This window comes from Heterocephalus glaber, unplaced genomic scaffold, assembly GCF_053883595.1.
Source record: "Heterocephalus glaber isolate CG9 unplaced genomic scaffold, H.glaber_assembly_v1.0 deba00001564, whole genome shotgun sequence".
NCBI lineage: Eukaryota > Metazoa > Chordata > Mammalia > Rodentia > Bathyergidae > Heterocephalus > Heterocephalus glaber.
The window spans coordinates 10,724,737-10,738,795 of NW_028258351.1; the positions used below are offsets into that span (position 1 = coordinate 10,724,737).

Sequence of the window (14,059 nt, forward strand, 5' to 3'; positions counted from 1 at the left end):
TTGTGCCTATAATCAACCTCAGCTAAAACCATAGCCTTGTTCCTGGAAGCAGGTACCTATGGTAGGATGCCCTTTTACACCAAGACTCTTCTCTTCTAGGTATGACAGGGAGGGAAGAAGAAAGGAACCCTCCTCCCAGGGAAGTGAACAAAAACCAGTAAGGGGCAGAGCCCTTAGGCTGGGAAAGCTCCTCCCAGTGCATCTCCACTCCTCACCTCATCATAGAATATGCAGGCATGTTTCCCGGACACGTAGTTACAATGACCATAGTTTGTAAGGCACACATCCATGTCAGCTCCTGCAAAGCAGCAGGAGGAAAGGAGAGCAGAGAATAGATTACAAAGTGTATGTGTAGAAGAGAGGGAAGAAAGGAGTTAGCTTCTTGGTGGGTGGTAGTAGAAACCTCAAGGGGCAGGTAGCTCAGGACCTGCTCCTACTTTTGAACACAATTAGATGTCTTTTCCAACCCTCTGCTAAACAGCTGTCTGTGTTAACCGATCTACTTTAGAACCCATGACTGCTACCCAGAAAGAACAAGTGAGTTACTGAAGAAGATGGGCTAGTTCCATGAGAACACAACACAATGGTGCAGGGGTTTATATGACTTGAAAGAGAAATTCCTAGGCTAAGGTTAATCTGTCTGTTGCTGTGTCAGACGCAGGGTTAACTGAAGGCTGGGTATGTGGGTATGTTCATCATTTTTGAAGTTGTCCAGGACAAACATTTGCCCTCTCCTTGTGTTTTTCCCTGCAGTGCTTCAGATGCTCCAAAGCAGCAGTCAGAGCTGACTTTAATCCTCAGTGCCACACAGGGCAAATACAGAGAGCAAAAGGGCTTGAATCTGGAAAGCACCAAACTGTCATGTTTCTTGGTATCTCTTGTTGGAAAATCTCCTGGGTTAAGCCCATCAATTCAGAAAGAGCTTCCCTCAGGCCGTTCTAGCTTCTGAGGGTAAAAGTGTTGATAATTAGAGCTTAAGACATCCAGTGACTTGATGTCTCTGCTCCTGACTGTCTCACCTGTCCCGATGTAGAGGGTTCGATAGCACATGTTCACAGCTCCTCCCAACCCTAAAAGAGGGTAGAATACAGCTCGGGCCTGTACCTCCTTTCTTTGCACTGTAAGACAAACACAGGGACAGACTCATTCAGAAACTTAGAATTCTATAACTCAAACATAAAGTAACAAAACCCAGACTTTTGGCTTGTGGCATGGAGAAAATCCCACTGGATGACTCATATCTGATACTGAACTGCCCCAGGCTGAGACCTTCTGTCCCCACCCACAGCATTTCCAATAGGAGTAAGGAGGACCATTTTTGAAGGTGGCCACAGAATTCAAGAATATTAGTAAAGAAAGCTCCTGGGCTGCTTGCTAGTTAGCCTGTCAGGGACACTCCAGCAGACACTAAAGGGAGGACAGGGAAAAACAGAAGGTATGGATGGATGTTTCTCATGATTTAGTGTGCACATGGATCACCTATGGATTCTGTTAAAATGCATATTCTGGGCTGGGGATGTAGCTCAGTGGTAAAGTACTTGCTTAGCGTGCAAGAGTCCTTGTCTTCAATCCCTGGCCCCAAAACAAAAGACATGCAAAAAAATGGAGATTGTGATTCATTGTGGGGGGGAGAGGATACAATTTGCATTTCTAAGAAGCTCTCAGGAGATGCAGATATTCTAGGGCAGTGGTGACAGACCTATGGCATGCATGCCCAAGTGGGCTGTTTGTATTATTGAAAGCTCTAAAAGGTTCTCCATCACTGTTTTAGGGACCCATTTTTTGAAGCAAGAAGCCTCTTAAAGGCTAATGTTAAAAGAGATAACCAAGTAGAGTAGAGTTACTTTTCCAGGCTTGACCACTGTTAACTTTATTTTTCTTTTCGGTACCGGGGATCAAACTCGGGTCCTTGCGCTTGAGCAGCAGGCAGCGAAACCACTGAGCTAAATCCCCGGCCCAACTTTATTTTTCATCTTGACTCAAAAAGTTCCCTTGTCAGAAGCTTTTCTAATTCAAATATCAAAAAGCAATCGAAGGGGCCGGGGATTTAGCTCAGTGGTTCCGGTGCCTGCCTCCCAAGTGCAAGGTCCTAAATTCAATCCTCCTACCAAAAAAAAAAAAAAAAAAAAAAAGGAGCAGAGAGCATACCACATATACTCTGTAGTTTTTTTTTTTTTTTGGGTACCAGGGATCGAACTTGGGACCTTGCCCTTTCGAGGTAGGTGGCAGAATCACTGAGCTAAATCCCCCACCCTGTACTCTGTAGTATTGATAGCTGCCTTTTTTTTTTTTTTTTTTTTGTACTGGGGATCGAACTTGGGACCTTGCGATTATGAAGCAGGCAGTGGAACCACTGAGCTAAATCCCTGGTCCTGAACCATGGATCTTTGTACTGAGCTATATCCCCAGTCTTTTTTTTTTTGGTACTGGGGATTGAACTCGGGACCTCACATTTGCCAGGCAGGCACTGTGCCGCTGAGCTAAATGCCTGGCCCTGCCAGTCCTTTTATTTTGAGACGGGGTCTTGCTAAATTGCCCAGGTGGGATTAGAATTTGTGATCCTACTGTCTCAGCTTCCCTGTGTGCTGGGATTACAGGTGTGTGTCACCATGCCTAGCTGACTAATGGCTCCTTTGGTGTCTTACAGTGAACTTGTATGAAAGAAAGTTACAGCAGACTTCAAGTCTAATGAGAAAGCTATGGTTGTCATCTCATTCCTGCTCTGAGGAAAAAATAAAAATCATAGTGCTTTATTAATCCCATCAAAGGCTCACAGGGAGTTTTGAGCTACCAAAAGCTGGTATTCTCCATGGTGGCAAGGCGATTGGTTCTTCATACATGTGGTGGCAGGTATGTGCATGCCCACCTTCTGTGTGGTGCCCTCCAGAAGCCATCGGATGTGTCCCAATATTGCCTGGTGAAGCTTGGACCCGAGAGGGAAAAAGCTGATGTATTCTCTGCAAGGCCAGAAACTTGATCAGCTTCTCATCCAGCATATTTATTTCGATTTCTATCAACCAAAGAGAAAGATCAAAAAGGAGCTGAGAAGGAAATGGAATGTGGAAGTAGGTAAGAGTCACAGGGCAAATAGTTCAGCATTTCTGAAATCTAATTAGGACATTTTTGCTTAAAAAGCATACAGATGGAGCACCTTCACTTGCCATTTGCAGTGAAGCAGCCCTAGTGCAGCCTATGCAGATTCCACCTCTAGTTAAGGTAGACTGGCTTTAGGTAAAGTGCTTCTAGAAAGGCAGATCAAAATAAACTACTTTTGATATGTGAGGGAGGGTTGTATGTCTGATAAAGACTTTAAAAGATAAAATTTTTTTCCAGGGTCCTTGGAGTTAATCCCCACCCCCTCTTTTATTTTTTTGACACCTAGGTTAAGTTGCCCAGGCTGGGCTTGAACCTGCAATCCTCCTGCCTCAGCCTCCAAGAGTGCCAGGATGTGCACCACCACACCCGGCTCAGGGTTTCTAAAGTGATTCTGTTCTTTCTCACTGGTTCACTGTGGCTATGTTCTCCCTTCCTTTGATTATCCTTATGTGCAAATGTAGAAGGCAGGAACAGGAGCGAGAGCCTTCTTATCCCACTCCTCTATCCAAATGGACACTCCACAATCACCCCCGTACCCCCACCCTGTTTGGGATAGGAAATCTCTCCCTGGGAAATGAGTTGAACACTGCTCAGGGACAGCATCTTTACTACTGCAGCTCACTCACTCACCTCCATTGACATCCATAAATGCTCGAAGTGAGTTGGTGAGGTCCACCATGGCAGTAGAGTTGGCTGGGAAAGAGGGTACGGTTAAAGCGCTTCCTATGGATAACGTGCCGGGGCTGACCTTGTCATCTGGGGACGGAGCAGGAAGACTGTTACTTACGTCGCCTGAGGGAAACCCACCGGTCCAATCCCCCACTGCTGAGACAGGTCTGGATTTCGGACCCAAGGTGATGTTCCCTTCTTGATTCTCAACCCATTGGCTCTGGAACTCCTAGAGCTAAAAATGTGTGGTGAGGAAGGGCTGATGGAACGACAATGCACCCAGGCATGAAGGAATTTCTAGAGCACTGAGAACCACTGTAATCCAATGTTCTAGGGAAACTGGTGGGGTAGCTTCATTCCCTGGCCATGACCACCTCCCTGTTGCCTCTACTCTTACAGAAGTACTGCCTGGCCCTGCAGTTCCTGCCTGCTGAAGTATTATTCACAGCGTGTAAGATTTATCCATGCTGATATTCAGAGATAGACAGAGACAGGAAAACAGCCTAAGAGTAGGGCCATCCTGGGACCAGGGGCCCCCATGCAGAGAAATCAGTCACCTGGTTACCGAGACTCCCAGCTGACTAGGAGGCCGGCTTCAGTTCAGAGGGGAGAGACCACAGGGGTTTCCAACAGCATCTGAAACCTGGTTCAGATGCTGGGGTCAGCAACCTCAAGGTCCTGAGTGCTAACTGGGGACAGCTGAGAGAATAGGCCCACACTGGGCCAAGTACCGACTTAAAGGACTGCCATTCAGTGTGGGGCCTGAGACCAAGCTTCTGGGCCAGACCAACCTCTTCAGGCATCCCACTCTGCAGCTACTCTCAAAGGCACTGTTGCTTTCTGTCCCTGACACGAAAGTTCCTCAAATGAGCTGGTTCTGAGAATCTACATTAGGCGTGGCTTTAGTCTCTTATGTGGATCATGAAATACTGAGGCCATTACCCAGAACCTCAGGCTGACTCCAGTGATTCCAGGGAGCATGCTGCCTTCTTCTAAAGTGATGGAAAAAGATAGGCAGAAGACTAGGCCTGGAAATGGAGAGAAGTAGTCAGGATACCCAGGCTGTAGCTCCACTTCTGCTACTGCCACTCCCTTGGAAAGTCACCTTAAGGAAATCACTTTAGCTTTCAAAGCCAAGCAATCCCACCTAGAAGATGGGGACAAGTTAACATGCAGTTCCTTTTCTATTCAGATATACAGGGAGGATGAATAATATAGAAATCAAAGTCCTCTGACACATTCACAGGGATATAAGTGTTTTTGGAATCTTCAGTCTTATATGCCAGGAAGAACATAAACTTATTCCAAATCACCTGAAGCTGAGCAGCACTCACCTGATGATGACGCTGGTGAGCAGAATCGTTGGTTAGCTCCTGTGGCCAGGACACTGTCTCCTGTTGTTTGGGGGGGAGTGAGCACCCGGGTGGCATTTGGGGGTGAGCCCAGTGGCCTTGAATCTGTCAACGGAGGTCCTATCTGGGATTGGACAGTCTTTCTTTGCAAAGTGCTGGTGTTCTCGATGCTGGCACAAGAGCTGGGGATGGAAGGGGGCAGGCTTGGGACAGGAACCAAACTCCTCTGGGGGCAAGAGCTGGGGCCAGTGGCATTTTCTGTCTTCACAATGATGCCAACGGTGTGGTTCTGAAGCCCCCCAGCCGCTGGTGGCGTGAGGGGCCGGGGCCAGCCTTGCCGGTGTGAGAGGCCCGGTAGGGGGTTGTTGGCACCTGGAAGTCGCCTGGGGTCCGTGGAATCAGTGGGGCTGCTGTAGAGGTGTGGGCCATTGGCTTTCACCTCTGTGTTCACTGGCCCATTGGCAGTCCCACAAGGGGTTTTCTTGGATTTTTCCGCAAAAGAACTGCAGCCGATGTCCTCTAGGGCTGGGGGCTGGTGAGGTGGAGAGCAGCTCAGGGAATTCTGGGTGCTAATCCCTGAGGGCCAGGACAAGGGGTAATGGGAAGGTGTAGGTGCCTTGTCAGCGGTTTGCAGGGAGGTGGTGATTGAGCTGTCAGTCACAATAACAGGCTTAATATCAGCCTTCTCTGTCTGTTCAGAGTCCCAATGCGAAGACATCTGCTTAGCAGATAAATGTTTCAATATGCTGCACTGGAGCGCAACAACACTACAGAGCCACTGCAACGGAAGGAGAGGAGAGGAGAGGAAGGTGAGAGGTCTAGGAGGCGCTGGTCCATCCTGCCACATCAGCCAGGGCTACAGCAGAGCTGACAAGTACTGTTTCCGAGGTCCCAACTCGAATGCCCAGTAAGGGTGTGCTTGACTCCTGATAGGATTCCATTTCCATTCCCAAGCAAGACTTGTTGGTACACTCAGCAGGTAATGCCCTGGACAGCAGAGCTTGGGATTCCCGCTTTGGCTCTGTCCCTAAGGCTCACCTTGTGACTAATAGCCAGCAAATACCCCAGCACCTACTATATGTCCAACACTAAGAACTAACCTCTCTGTGGGTCTAGTCATCTTTCTACCATAGAGATTTGCCTGGCTTGCAGTGCACTGGGGGACCGATGGAGAGGAGCAGACCAGTTGACTGTAGTTCTCTTACTTGCCTTTGGGATGAGGCAGAGGTTCTCTGTGGAATACTCAACTCTTGAGGGGTTGGGAGGGAGGGGGGTGGAGATGGGAATGATAGACACTGAAGCTACTTCCAATAACAGCTGCAGTGAGATGGAAGGAAGATTGGATTTGGAATCCCAGCTCTGCCTTCACTCACCTCTTGCTGCTCTGCCTGAGTGGCTAAGTGCTCAGAGTTCAAAAGGTGCGTCCGTGATTCCTCGGGGATCCCATTGCAGATCAGCTCCCCATCCCGAATAGCCGCAGGTGCAATGAGAGGGGGTGGAAACTGGTACTGAGATTTTATAGCATCGGGAACCTGTTCAGGATAGACACAAGGAGGAAGGAAAGGGAAGTAGTGCCAACACGTCCAGCTGATTCTGCCCTGGCATGACGTTGTCTGTGGTGCTGGTGCCCAAGGGACCATCTATTCTGGGGTCCACCGAGGACAACGAGGCTCAGTGTGCTGCAACTGCTCTGTGTCCCCCTTGGACTCTGACACATGCACACTGGCTTGAAAAGGCACAGAAATGCAAACAGCAGGTAGGGCCTTCACTTTTCTTCATCAAGGTCCAAAGCCTGCAGAATTCAGAAATCACTGCATGCTGTCTTCTGCTTTGGCCTGAAATGTGTAAGACTGACATTGGACATGGCTTCAGAGTGGTACTCTAGGTTCTTACTGCCCAGTGTCAAATTTGGGAAGTGGCTAAGCAGTAACTAGGAGATGAGTTAAATGAGGTCACATTCATGGCGGAAATGCTCAACATGAAGCCTATTAAAAGCACTCAATCAATGTTAGTTTTCATCATCCATTCATTCATGACTCATGAAACAACTGAAGACCTTTGTTGCACAATGACAAATACACACTCTGACTCACACAATGTTAAGAATGAAAGATCTAGGGCCGGGGATTTAGCTCAGTGGTTCTGCTGCCTGCCTCGAAAGCGCAAGGTCCCGAGTTCGATCTCCGGTACCCCCCCCCCAAAAGAATGAAAGATCTACATAAGCAAAGAGTCATTCATCCATTCAACCAACATTTATTGAGCACCTCCCGAGTCTGACACTATTCCAAGTCCTAGAGGCCCACAAATGAATAAACTTAAGCCCTGCCCTCAAGGAGCTCACAGTCTAGTGGGTAGAAAAGCACAGAAACATTAACAATACAATGGAATGGGTCCTAGAATAGGACTATCCATGTCTCAGATGCTATCTCAAAAAAATGTAAAGGAGAGTATTTATTTTAGCTTGGAGGACTGGAGTTTGGGGTTAGGGAAGATTTTCTTTTGTGGTATGGGGATTGAACCCACAACTTTGTTCATGATAGGCAAGTGTTCTTCTATTGAACTACATCCCCAACCTAAGGGCAGATTTTATAGGAAGTCAGTATTTGAATGGAAACTTACGAGTTGAGAAAGACCTTCCAGGCAGATAAAGGGGAAGTAAGTGTAGGACAGCAAAATGTAAGGCAGAGAGATATGAAAGTAACTTGATGGATCAGGAAAACATCTGTACAACCAACAGATTTGATAACCAAGACCTTATGCAGGAAAGGAAGAGGAGCTCAAAATGGCTCCCAGATTTTTGGCCTAAGGGATTGGGTAGAGATGGCTATCATTCACTGATGCAGGAAATACAGGAGGAAGACTGGATTTGGGGAGGCAGAAGACTTTTGGTCTTGGGCAGACTGAGACGGATATGAATGAGGAACACGGAGTTGGAAGTTATTAGCTAGTGTCACGGGCTTTCTGAGATCACCCATAAAGGGAGGATAGAGCAGTGAGGACTAGTCTAAGGATGCCATCGGCAGAAGAGTGAAAACATAGGTGGAAAAAAAAGAAAAAGAAAACATAGGTGGAGGAAGAACTCTCAACACAGATGTCCAAGTTCTTAGCAGATTTTGCCTGCATTGCTATAATCAAGGGTAGAAGCCACTATCCTATGATGCTATACCCTTTAATTCACTCTCAAGAACAAAATGCTTTTCAGGCAACTCATGCTCTTAATTTTCCTTAACAGGGAAACATTTAATTATTTAATTATTTATTTTTTTGGTACCAGGGACTGAACTCAAGACCTTGAGCTTGCGAGGCAGCTGGTGGAACCACTGAGCTAAATCCCTGGCCCTACAGGGAAACATTTAAAAAGGAGAATACAATGACAGAATGTATGGAGGTTTCCTCTTCACTTCAGCAGCCAGGATCTCTTTCAAATTTACACAGTGAATTACACAATATGGATTACTTTTAGATCCATTTAACTGAGGCATGAAGCATGCTACCTCGAATATTCCAGCCTCCAACTGAAAACACTTTGATTTAATTTTAGAAAACCTGTGTTTCCATTGCAGTATAAATATTTACTCAGTTAAGAGTTTGTTATACAATTTCCAACAGTTAGCATCTGGCTGGGGCTGACACCCACTGGAGGTGATGGGAGTGGTGTGACTGAGTTTAAAGTGTGGCTGCCACCAGGTGGCCATATTTGAGAACTGCCGGTTTCTGTTGACACAGGACTGTGGGTTTATTTTAAAAGATAAAAGATCAAGTTTATACATGGATATATAGCATTGGGCCTTCTAGATTGATTGAATGAGAAGATTGATTGGTTTCTGAGAAACAATAAATACTTTTTCTTTTTTTTCTCTTTTTGGTTGTTTTTTTCAAATAGGGTCTCACTATGTAGCTTAGGTAGAATTCACTATGTAGCCCAAGCTGGCCTCAAACTCAAGATCCTCCTGCCTCAGCTTCCTGATACTGCGAATAAAGGAATAAGCCACCATGCCCAACTTATCAAAAGCTCAGTAATGGATTTTTTTTTTTTTTTTTGTGGTACTGGGGATTGAACTCAGGACCTTGTGCTTTCCAGGTAGGCACAGTGCCACTGAGCTAAATCCCTGGCCCTCAATAAAAGATATTTTCCTGTCAATCACTGAGGAAAAAGTTTAGCAACTATAAAGTATATACAAATATTAGGTATTATTATTATTATAGCAATGCTATAATTTGGAGTACTGGTGATATGTTAGCTGCACCCTCAGAACAGATTAACTAGTCCCCCCTCCTCCTTTTTTTTGGTACCAGGGATCGAACTCAGGACCTTGCGCTTTTGAGGCAGGCGCCAGAACCACTGAGCTAATCCCCGGCCCAAACTCCCTCCTTTTTTAACAGTACTGGGCACTGAACCCAGGGGCTTTGCACTGAGATACATCCCTAGCCCTCTTTATTTCTAATTTTGAGACAGGATCTTGATAAATTATTACTAGGCTGGGTATGAATTTGTGATTCTCTTCCCCTAGCCTCCCAGAGTGCTGGGATTATAGATGAGTGTCACCATACCCAGCTTAGATTTAACTCTTCTATAAACATTTTCCTCTTAAAATTCTATAGCTGGAAACAGCTCCTCAGTTTCCATGTGGCTCTCTTTACTTAACTACCTGCTGCTTCACCTTACCAGATAGCTCTTGGACAGAGGTCATCTAATAGGGTTAGATGAGTATTAGGTGATGGGGTAGTGACAACTGAGCACAACTGGGTTTGGTGGAAGAGGCTGAATTGTTCTTAACCTCCACAAAACTAGAGACCTGTGGACTTCTAAAGCCTAACTGGGGTTTGGCTCTCATAATCCTTACCACCATCCTCAAGTACTAAAACATTAAGGGTAGGGGCTGGAGATTTAGCTCAGTGGTTCTGTCGCCTGCCTTGCATGCGCAAGGACCCGAGTTCGATCCCCAGTACCAAAAAAACCCAAAAAACATTAAGGGTCACTGCCACGCATGGTGGTGCATACCTGTCATCCCAGGACTCAGGAGCCTGAGGGAGGAAAACTGCCATGAGGTCAGCTTGGGGTACATAGTGAGCTCAAGACCATCCTGAACTACATAGTGAGACTAAAACAAAACAGACAAAAAAACAACCAAAACCAAAACCAAAGGTCACATTCATTACTTGCTGAGACTCCAAAGAAAAATCTCTGGGTTTCAGTTTCCCCATCTATAAAATTGAGATTAATACCCTGTCTATTCCATGGAGACAATCAGAGACCATCATCTTGCCTGTTCTGGGTGGTGACTTACCTTTAAGCTTCTTCTTTTGACTGACTGGAGCACTCGGCGGTTGGGAGGGTACTTCTTATGGATTCGGTTCAGGAAGTCCACTTTGACTACATGCTGTGAAATGGTGTCCTGGAAACGATCAAACACCTGGCACCGATTGCTCAGTGTCATATTCTTCTGGTTCAGCTAAGAACAAAGTAGAAACATCCCTGTGGTGAGCCTCAAAAGATCTCGTCTTCCTTCTAGCTAGCCCATTTTCTGGGTTTAAAAAACAGAAACTCTTTAGCCAGGCATGGTGGTGCATGGAGGCCAAGACAGGAAGATCACAAGTTCAAGGCCAGCCTCAGCAACTTAACCAGACCTTGTATCAAAATCAAAATAAAACAAAACAAACACAACTGGGGATGTCACTCAGTGGTAGAGTGGCCCTGGGTTTGTTCTTTAGAACTGGGGGGCGGTGCGGGGGGAAGGATCTGTGCTGACAGCATCCCAGTTAGGAAATTAGGAAAAACTTTTAAGTGGCTAATAAAGTTAACCAACTAATAATTTCTCATGTACTGGAAAGCTGTTCCTTAAGATATGCATTTGTGCCAGGTGTGGTGGCGCATGCCTGTAACACCAGCACTGGGGAGGCTGGGATAGGAGGCTCACCTGGGCTACATAGTGAGTTCAAGACTAGCCTGAACTACATAGCAAGGCCATGTCACAAAACAAAACAAGACAAAAATAACAAAGATACGCATTTGAGTAAAGTGCTTAAGATCAATTTCTTCTGGCTCAGCAGGAAGCAAAACAAGACACTCATAGTGAGCCGCAGAAGAAAAGGTGGCTGGAGTCAGTAGAACACTAAGCCAGGTGTGGTGGTGCACACCTGTAATCTTGTCACTCTGGGGGGCTGAGGAAGACTTTTAAGTTGAGGTCCAGCTTAGTCAACTTAGCTAGACCTTGTCTCAAAATAAAGGGCCGGGGTACAGTTTAGCGTAGAATACTGCATAGCACGCAGGAAGCCCTGAGTTCCATCTCTAGTATCACAAAAAAGAACACAAAGTAACCCTTTTCTTCTGTCTGAGCAAGGTTTTGTTTGTTTTTGTGATGTTAGGGATTGAATCCAGAGCCACATATATGCTAGACAAAGGTTCTACCACTGAGCTACAACCCCAGGCCCAACTTGTGCAAGTCTAACTTTCACTGAGGGTTCCCCTCAATGCACCATTAGGAGCATAACTGCCATGATGAAGGGTAATAGTCACTCACAGGTAACCTCATTTGGTAGTGATACCCACCCCCCAACGTTTTGGTGGAGTGAACCCAGGTCCTTATGGCTTGCTAGACAAGGGAGTGCCTCCTCCTGATTCCCTTTCCTATTCTACCTTGGAAGTGACTATTCTAACTGTCTAGAAGGATAAGGGCTAACCCTCTTGGAGCCAGCAACTGATAGTTTGATTCTAGCCTCAGGAAACAGTGTGGTAAATTAATCCAAGACTCCTGAAAGATAATATTCAACTTACTGAGCACCTATGATGTGCCAACTGAAGGTGATTATAAAGAATTAAAAATGCAACAGAAAAAATAAAAATAAAAATGCAACAGAAGGCAAACGACTTCATTTGGTGCCTGGGATCATTTATTTCTTTAAGGTTGGCTCTAATAAACTATATGTTTAGTGCTGTAACATCAACTGCTCCACTGTAGGAGAAATTATAAACAACCAAGGAGTAGTCAGTTAAGTCTGTGTAGCCCAAACAAGATATTCTGAGAAAAGGCAAAATGCACAGCTGAGGTATGTCAAAATAACCAGATCTGAGTAGGATGGTTTGCAGAAACCATAGTGAACTCTAGCACAAAGCTGACCTTAACACTCTTTCTACTCAATCAGTCCATGGCCCAGCTGTGCCTTGGGACTGAATGGACACCGCTGTGCTTACCACCACATGTTCGATGTGATTTGGACACATCCATCTGCCCAGGGGCATGGCAGTGAGTGGTGGCTCAAGGCAGTCCATGTGAAACAGGAGGGGGCAATAGTCACACTGGATGAGAGGGGCCACGCGGCAACTCCTGCAAAACAAGAGATATAAGGTATTTATTTCTGTGACAAGATGGGAACACTAACTAGTTCTGCACTATGTTAACAGCCTCCCCTTTTTAATACTAACAGTTTTTGGTATCTTTCTCCCCCAGTGACTCATGCATGTTGCTGATCAGGAAGATGGATACATTTGGGAGCTATCTCTAGGCTCTTCATTATTTTCTCTTCTAAAAAGAAATGTATGGGCCAGGGATTTAGCTCAGTGGTTTCACCCCTTGCTGCACAAGCGCAAGGACCTGAGTTCAATCCCTGGTACCAAAAAAAAAATTAAATAAATAAAAAGAAATCTATCTTGTAGGGACACAAATGTTTCTGGAGAGTATGGTTAAAGTGGTTGTCAGAGCAAGAATGATCAATGCTCAGTACCCACTAGGGGAAGATGGCCAATTCTACTCTGATCTTTCTACTCATTAAAAGAGAGCCAAGTACCTCATTTAAGAAACCACTAGTGAAGCTTCGTGTAGTGGTGAATGCCTATAATCCCAGCACTCTGGGAGGCTGAAGCAGGAGGATCCTAAATTCAAGCCCAGCCTGGGCAATTTAGTGAGACCCTGTGTTAAAATAAAAAAATAAAAAATGGCTGGGGATGTAGCTCAGTGTGAAGGTCCTGGTTCAATCCTTAGTAGTGAGGTAAAAAATAACAAAAAAATGAAGCAAAACCATCACAAAAACCATAAAAATAAAAAACATAAAACCTACCAGTAACCTTTTTAGAGTCTTAACTACAGAAAAAAAAAAAGCTTTTCTGCATGAAGCACTTGGCATGACTGACATTAAGAAGGAGGTATGTGGCAAAGGGACTTTATACTACAATATTCCTTAGGTCCTCAAGATGCACCGGATCCACAGGTTGTCCTGGTTCAGAGTTCTAATGCACTACTGTCTAATTCCCTATAGCTTTTGCTGTGGAACACTTCCCTAGGGACCTTTGGAAGTCATCCAGTCTAATTCACACCAATGATCATGGATACTTGCATTACTTTAAAATTCATCTTTAGTGATTTAAAAATGCTTTGCTTTTTCCCCAGGACTCAGATCTCTGGTGGCCATTAATTCTTCATGGTAACTAGTCTAAATATCTCATGTTCCAGTGAAGTCCAGCTCTTCTTGTTCTCTATCAATGCAGTTAACAGTACAATTACTCAGCTGGCCTCTGTGTACTCATACCACCAGACTATGGGTGGTCCACATTTAACATACAAGGTTTGGAAGAGAGAAAACACATCATTTGCTGACTATAAGGAAGAACCCCTTGATATAAAAGAAAATACCTGTTACACGTGAAGCAGACTTTGACCGGCAAGGGAACAAGACCATTGTGATCTAACTCGTGCTGTGTTTTCTTAACATTTTTCCCTGTGGTTTCCTCCTTTCTTCTTCTCTTGCTAGAACCTAGAAAAGAAATTGGTGGTGCTAACCTGTCCCTGGCTTGAGATGAGGAAACAACATTAAGATCTTAGAAAAGCATGTGCCAAAGCCTGGATATAGATCTCTTTCTGAGGCCTCCAAGGGGCTGATTTCAAATGAGAAAAAAGGATAGGAAGGGAGGAAAAAGAAGACTGAAACATGTCAGAACCATAAGCAGA

At 45.3% G+C, this 14,059-nt stretch overlaps 1 protein-coding gene across 2 annotated transcripts in view; it reads right to left on the reverse strand.

Annotated features, from left to right (window-relative positions):
- The window catches only part of Phf12 (PHD finger protein 12), a 46,133-nt gene that overhangs the window by 2,052 nt on the left and 30,022 nt on the right, over positions 1–14,059 (reverse strand). For both annotated transcript variants that reach the window (XM_004857034.4, XM_087191544.1), the window contains 9 exons: positions 13,745–13,865; positions 12,310–12,442; positions 10,406–10,570; positions 6,491–6,649; positions 5,100–5,895; positions 3,727–3,852; positions 2,867–3,010; positions 1,020–1,118; positions 216–298 (listed from right to left, as the gene is read on the reverse strand). In XM_004857034.4, coding sequence (XP_004857091.1) covers positions 216–298; positions 1,020–1,118; positions 2,867–3,010; positions 3,727–3,852; positions 5,100–5,895; positions 6,491–6,649; positions 10,406–10,570; positions 12,310–12,442; positions 13,745–13,865 — 1,826 coding nt within the window. The remainder of the gene's footprint in view (positions 1–215; positions 299–1,019; positions 1,119–2,866; positions 3,011–3,726; positions 3,853–5,099; positions 5,896–6,490; positions 6,650–10,405; positions 10,571–12,309; positions 12,443–13,744; positions 13,866–14,059) is intronic.